At 39.7% G+C, this 7524-nt stretch overlaps 1 protein-coding gene across 3 annotated transcripts in view; it reads right to left on the bottom strand.

Annotated features, from left to right (window-relative positions):
- The window catches only part of Selenop (selenoprotein P), a 10561-nt gene extending 3737 nt beyond the window's left edge, over window positions 1-6824 (bottom strand). For 2 of the 3 annotated variants that reach the window (XM_031360186.1, XM_031360187.1), the window contains exons 1-3: window positions 6580-6710; window positions 2810-3025; window positions 1940-2152 (exon numbers count right to left, since the gene is read on the bottom strand). In XM_031360186.1, the coding sequence (XP_031216046.1) occupies window positions 1940-2152; window positions 2810-3012 (416 nt within the window). In that variant the 5' untranslated portion in view covers window positions 3013-3025; window positions 6580-6710. Of the gene's footprint in view, window positions 1-1939; window positions 2153-2809; window positions 3026-6579 lie in introns of all 3 variants that reach the window. The other variant, XM_031360188.1, reaches the window with a different exon arrangement.
- Between the last annotated feature and the right edge of the window lie 700 nt (window positions 6825-7524).

The following is a 7524-nucleotide window of genomic DNA, read 5'->3' as shown; positions in this document are numbered from 1 at the left end:
AAAAAAAAAAAAAAAAAAAAAAAAAAAAAAAAACACTGAGTCTAATCTTAGTATTTTGAAATACACGTCACTAAATAATAAAAAAAGTACAATAACTGACTCAAATCTATATTTAATTTTAATTTTATATTCTGCCAAAGACTAATCATGGGAGTTTTTCATAACTGCTTAGGCAAGACAAATTTTATAGAAGCAGAAATCATAGCACAACAAAAATAATATCCAAGTCTGGGGCAGATCTTATTTATTTATAATTTTTGTAGTGTAGGAATCAAACCCAGGCCTTACATATCCTATTCTGTATTCTGTCAGTGAGCTACATCCCCAGCCCTCGATTTCTTTTTTTATGGTAGATGCTCATTATGTAACTCAGCTTAACCTTGAACTCACTGTGGCATCTAAGCTAGCCTGAAGCTCATGATTCTTCTTTCTACTGAATGTCACAGGTACTGGCACATGGATGCTCTGTGCTCACTAGCTCATTTATTCAAAGAAACATTCCTGACATAATAAAGTCTTCAATAAAATAAAATAGCTAGAATTATAATTTGACATTCTCAAAAATGGTAAAGTTGAAATGTCCATTTTTACAGATATTGTACCCAAAATATACATCTTTATATGAATGGCAAAATATTGTACTTTGGCACTGACTAGATTAGTTTAGAAGCCTGAAAGAATGAAATGTAATGCTAAAATGATATTTAATGTGAGGCAAAATAAACATTCAGCCCTTATGGGGCCAGAAGAAAGCAAGCATCAACTAAGGATGTTTTATAGAAGACAATATGTACATTGAAATTCTCTAAAAATATGAGTTTTATTTAATCATAGATTCCAAAATAAATCCATACATATCATGCTTAAAACAATCACCAGGCTTAGTTAAGAAATGCAAGCATATAGCTGTAAATTTGTCAATTAATTTATACACAAACAAGTATGGTCACTAATCTGTACAATATTAAGAACTATGTGAGTTATGCAAATGGATTCTTCATTTATTTAACACAGAGGAAAATGTATAGTCAGTTTTTTATAACTACCTTGTAGAATAGTGGACTCATATTTAACTCAAAAAAGTCTTTCAAAACCAACCACTTCACCAGATGGAATTTGAAACTTGGGTGCTTGACAAGAAAATAAAGCTAAGTGTCTTATTTAAATCCTTTACTACTAAATACAAATCAGCAAAGAAACACTTGAGAAGTAGTTGCAAAACTCTAAGTCACCTGAGGGGCTGATTATGAAGGCAGTGTAAGTAAATGCAAGACTTAGAAGCTGGTGGATGACTACAATTCTTTAACACTTCTGCCTGTCACAGTTTTCTGAAGGGCAGATGGCAGCAAGGCCATCACGCAAGACCGTATTGTCATGTTCCGCAATACAATTTAGCAGGTAATGGGTAGTGTCAGCCTCCCTCCAAGACTCACAGAAAGGGCAACATCTAAGGAATGAGTTTCAGAAGAATGTAACTGATTCCTATTTGAATCACTGAATTGAAGATGTTTGTGACTATAACTGTGGAACACATATCTTGGTCTGTCTGGTGTTCAGTTACTGTGTTTGAACTTGGTACTTATTTCAGTTCACTAGGCTATCTACGGTCACCATGATCAGAGAATAGATGAGCTCATTTTTGCAAAACGTTCAATGTGAAGAGAAGGAAAACTGAATGCCCCTGAATAATACAAGCATGTAAACAGGAGGGATGTAGTAGGAAGAAGGAGAAGGAAGACGAGAGGAAAGGGGAGAAGAGGAACTAGAAAGCTGTGGAGAGAAAGAGCAGCACAGTGTCTGTCATAGAGTAGAAACTGAAAATGTCTCCAACAGTAAGGAATCCCACGAGACGAAAGGTGAACTGTGACGTCGAGCAGTGAAGAAGACTACTGGGTGCAGTAAAAGTAAATAAATAGGAAGGGTCCGGAGGACGGCTCACCTGTCATAAATGAGGAAGTCATCTTTGTTTCCATTTAAGAGAGTCCAGACATCTGTGTCATGTTCTTCTTGTTTGTAAACAGCGACATGATCTGACACCTGCTTTTTAAGATGTGCGTGTTTTAATTGCGAAGGAGATCCTTGATGATTCACAACAATGTAAGAGATGTTAAAATATCCTTGGCTCTCTAGCTTTATTCGCAGGTCTTCCAACCTAGTGAGAAAACACATAAAATTAATGATGATATTTAGTTTGCTTATTTGTTCTGCCATCTACATTCTTCTTGCTTTCTGTGAAGCTCTTCTTATTTTTAACTGGCTGCAACTTTTCTTTGTGTTATAAGGCAACTTCATTTTTATTTTTACAGTTGTTTAAAACTTGAAACTAAATGCTAAATGCTTGCATGAACATGAGCTCCAAATTAGATACATTTAGATTCACTGTGCATATATACAGAATGTTATGCAATTAATAGTTGGTGAATGAGTCAACCAATATTTTTTGTTTATGGTTGTTAAATGTTGCAAGACCTTCTATTAGCATTTTAGCGTTTAGTGGGTGTGCTGGCTGGGAGCCTTTCTCTGCTCTTAAAGTATTTGCTCCACTAATAGGAAAACATGTCCAAAGTCCAGAGTAAACATTTTGGTAGTACTGTATATATCCATGGTGTGTGTGTGTATGTGTGTGTGTTTGTGTACATATATAATATGCCCTCATCTTTTCAACAAATGTGTTCAATACAAACATACTTGTCTTCAAAAGCATTATTTAACCATTACATTATTCCTATTTGTATTGCATTTTATATGCATACATTTGTATTTAATAACCTTTCCCTAAGAATATCCTAACCCTTAACAGACCACTCACCTGGATGCCTGCAGAAGGCAGAGGTATCAGCTGGCTTGCAGAAGAGCAACCACTGTCACTGTGCCCTCAGAGTTTTGCATTGGATTTTGATCTCCTATGTGCCACTCTGGAGCTTTGTCACAAGCAAGGCTTTGGCCTTGGCTCTCTGCTCCTCCATAGGGGAGGAAACAGAGAGCCAGGGCAAGCCCTAGGCTCCTCCACATTGCTGAGGTTGTCCTATAAAACAAGAGATGTAGTCTTCATTGATAACGTCACAGACATTGCTATGAATAAACACGATAGGTACAATGCTACTTAATATAATTTAGCTTAATGGATTCTATCTCCATTTTGTTAGGCTCATTATGCCACTGTCATGAGCCTCCTTCCATTAAATGTTCTTGTAAAGGGGAAAGTGCCGGCTAAAAGGCAGAAGAATGATCAGATGATCAGCTAGCTACAAGCAGCATGAGACAGTGTTTCCATAAGCAGCACACATATGGAAATGTGCTGGATGAGACAGCCAGGCACCTCTCTGGGAGAAGACACATATTCAGAAACACCTTCCAACTGTAATGCATAATCACAGAAGATGCTGCAAACACATGCTGACACATTTGAGATGCACTGAGCTCTTACGGCTTCGTTCTGTCCTCTGTCAATCTAGGAAATGTTAGTTGTGAACTCTGCACAAAACTGAAAAAAAAAAAAAAATCAGCCCAGAAAGAGAAGGGAGGACATGGCGGTGGAGACCAACATGGTGACTGTGGCTCATGGGGGCCTTTAGCTCTTTTTTCATGAAAACTTACTGTAAATTGCCAGGCAAAAAGGCAGACACTAAACCATGGCTTCAAGTTCAAGCCTTGGACATTTATAAACATCTTGGGTACATTCAACATTTTTGGCTTTTTAGTCCTCCATATGTAGTAACATGATAATGTAGGATTTGAATCTCTTCAGACATAAGACTACCTGCTTTGATATTGCTACCATACTCATGATAAGTGTGACCAGGAGAGGAAAATCCTAGCCAAGGAGCAATATTACAAGTCATTGCTCTTGCCCAACCTAAGACTCTTTCTACAGAGAGAGCCACCACAGATGACTTCTTACCTGCCCCTCCTTGGTTTGTATTCTACAAACCAAAAAGAAGGTAGTAGTTGCTACTACTGCCTTCATGAATCTCCTGTGACTAGATAGAAAACATTCTCAGATAAAGAGATGCCCCATCTCACAGAAAAGTTAAAATATTAAATACATGATAAGAAATAGTCCCCAAACTTGGCCACTTCTCTCAGAATTTTTTAAAGGTAAATTTAGAGACATGAAAAATGTGCAAAAATCATGATGAAGAAGAAGAAGGAGGAGGAGAAGAAGAAGAAGAAAAAGAAGAGGAAGAGGAGGAGGAGGAAGAGGAGGAGGAGGAGGTGGAGGAGGGAGGGGAAGAGGGAGGGAAGGAGGAGGAGGTGGAGGAGGAGGAGGAGCAGGTAAGAAGTCATCTGTGGTGGCTCATGCCTGTAAAACTGACACCAGAAAGCTGAGGCAGGGATACCTCTGAGCTCAAGAATAGTATGGCTACAGGGTGGGTTCCAGACCTATCTGGAATAGAATGAGGATGGGCCTCGTGGTGTGAAATGCTTCTGAATACAAATTTAGCTGGCCACAGCAGCATACCTGTAACCCAGCACTTGAGAGCTGAGGCAGAAGATTCTCAAGTTAGAGGCTATCCTCAGCTATAAGTGAGACAGTTCTCACCAAGGAAAAATAAGGGCCTCACTGAAGAAAGGTGAGGGAGCTAGGTCTAGTGGCTCATGCTTCTAGTCCCAGTACCCAGGAGGCAGAGGCAGTTTGATCTCTGTGAATTCGAGACCAGCCTGGTCTATGTAGTGAGTTCCACAACAGCCAGTGCTACTTGTGAGACCCTGTCTTGAAAAATCAAACAAAAAAGAAATAATGAAAAAATAGGAGGGAGGGGAGAAGGGAGGGGGAGCTAGGTATGGTGTCTATACCTCTAATCCCAGGGCTTGGAAGGCAGAGGCAAGTGAGTCTTATATAATAAATCTACATATAACAAGGTCCAGGCCAGCCAGGGTCACACTGTCAGGCTACGCCCAAAAATAAAACAAGACAAGAAAAAGAAAATGTGACTTTTAAATCTACCTCAGCTATTTGTACTAACACATTTTTAATTCTGATGTTTAATCTGGGAAGTTCCTTTAGAGTGATATTTACAATAATAATGGGATCATTCTTATTTCAGTCAATTACTGGGTTTTGCTAGAACTATAAAGGCAAAAAAGAAAAATGTTAAGCACATTTCCAGATGCCAGTTGTGCCTCAGAATACTTATGCTACTATCCTCTCTGCAGTTGAGGGAGCTATGGCTTAGAGAGACTTTGGGTGCCTTCTCTAAGACCATACAGGTAATAATCCACAAGAGTAGATTTAAATTGGTTCTGCCCAATCCAAAAGATGGCTCTCTCAGTTACTGGAATAGGTTGATAGTTTTAAAATACATCACCTTGCAATAACTATAGCAGCCAATTTTCTATATGCTCTATGCTTTGGGGAAAAAAAGAAAAAAAAACAAGCTATTCAGTTTCTTAATAGAAAGTCTAGCTTGTACTTCTTTCCTAAACTAAATTCATGTAAGGCTCTGGGATCAATCTCTAACACACACACACACACACACATACACACACATCTCAAAACACTAAACTAAATTCAGTTTTTATAGCACTCCAGCATGAAGACACGGCCCCTGATACTCTGCTGTAAAGTAGATATTTTCAAATGGCTAAACGGCAGACATAAATGAGAACAGTATTTCCCTCACCCATGTGAGGAAATGAAAAGAATGATCAGGTGGCAAAGGAGAGCCTGCAGAAGATGTGTTTCCACTTGCAGATTTCCCCATCATTAATCAATAGGCTGCTCGACTTTGCTTAAAGTTGCTTTTATGGAATAAACTTTGCATTTTAACTGTAACTGTCAAAGAGCTATATAAAAAGAATGAAGGCAAGTTACAAAATTAGATCCCGTAACAACTGGACAGTGGTTATAGCCTTTGGTGAGTCTTCAGTTGCAAGCCTGGATTAGCTGTTCATGCTCAGAACTACATTTGATTGTACCCCATCAAAAGGAAAGCACGCGTACTCTTCGCCACACATCCTCTCCCTCTGAACTTCAGACTAGCATTTGAAAGCCCCTCTTCCACCTTCAAGCTTCTGCTCTCTACTTAAACTCAAAACTCCCCACTGAAGGACCACCTGGGGCACCGCTGTACTGTCTAAAAGGGACGACTTCTGCCCTGGAGATGGAGCTTGCTCCCTCCCAGCTCTTTGGTCTGAAGCTGTTTCCGATTTCCCTGGAATCTCTACAGTACGGCAGGATGGCCCTGTGTCCGGTTTCTGCTCTTGAAATCCATTCGTTTTTCCCCTTGTTTGTCCTCGATCTAACCTTCGGTGGGAAACCCTGGAATTTAATCAGATAATATTGCCCATATGACAGCACAGATTTCCTGCAGAGAAAAGCAGCTGCATTTTCCATTGCCCATACTTCCCCTGAGCACAGCCCAGTAAAGGACAGAAGTCAACAACAATAAAAACAAAAAATAATAATAATAATAAAAGGTTAACTGTTCTTCCCAGACACGTCTTGTTCATCTTTAAAAAAAAAAAAGTACTTTTAATGTCTTTTATCTTTTTACTAAGCCTATTTTAAGGCGGGGAAGAAACATATTTACCTCAGAAAATATTTCCCAAACTCCAAAAGAATCAAATCCTACTTACGCAACCCCTTCGGACTAACTTGCGTCCTCTGGCTCTTTGCTCTAGTTAGGGCAGCTCCACAAAGCCACAGGCTGACACTGACATTTATAGCCCTCTTGTTTACCTCGCCCTCTGAGGTGCAGTCCAAAGTTCGGAGCTCCCTCCTGCAGCGACCTTGCAAGCGCAGCAAGCCCCAGAACAGATTCTGATCACCACAATGAGAAGAAAGTTAACCGGCGAGGCAGTGCTTACAGAGGGAAGAGGGACGGGTTTTGACGAGTTTCTAACTTAGTTTCTGCTTTTGATCACCCTATAATCTAAGAAATAATGGTACAGTCCAGGGTGGAAGGAAGGGCTAAGGGAAGAGAGGTCTTCCAAGTGCTGTTCTTTCTAAACTACAATAGGGAAAAACATTTGCCTAGCCAGCAAGTTACGCAGCTGTTTTAAAAGAAGGAAAAACATTTTGTTTTCCTTTTCCTTTATGAAGAGGAAGTTCTATGCTAAACCCACACCGGAAGCTTCTTTAGAAAAGTCACCTGCTGTCACATTATTTGGGTCTACTGCAGACCCACAATCTTTGGCTGTGCTCAGCTGAATTTCAATTGGTATGCAATCCCGTAGGACGTCTGTTCTTGTGTTTTTCCTTTAATACAATGAACTAAGAAAGCTGTCTCCAATCTGAAAGAAACCAGGCCTCATTTTAAATATATACAGTAATTCTCATTCTTGCTGTGTGTTTCTTTGTCTCTCTGTGCTTTGTCTCTGTCTCTGTGTATCTTTGTCTGTCTCTGTCTCTCTGTCTGTCTCTGTCTCTGTCTCTGTCTCTGTCTCTCTGTGTGTATGTCTGTCTCTGTCTGTGTATGTCTGTATCTGTGTCTGTCTGTGTCTGTCTGTCTGTCTGTCTGTCTGTCTGTCTGTCTGTCTCTCTCTCTCTCTCTCTCTCTCTCTCTCTCTCTCTCTCTCTCT

The sequence above is a fragment of the Mastomys coucha genome, unplaced genomic scaffold, assembly GCF_008632895.1.
Source record: "Mastomys coucha isolate ucsf_1 unplaced genomic scaffold, UCSF_Mcou_1 pScaffold8, whole genome shotgun sequence".
In the NCBI taxonomy this organism is placed as follows: Eukaryota; Metazoa; Chordata; class Mammalia; order Rodentia; family Muridae; genus Mastomys; species Mastomys coucha.
This window is presented reverse-complemented; position numbering and strand designations above follow the sequence as displayed.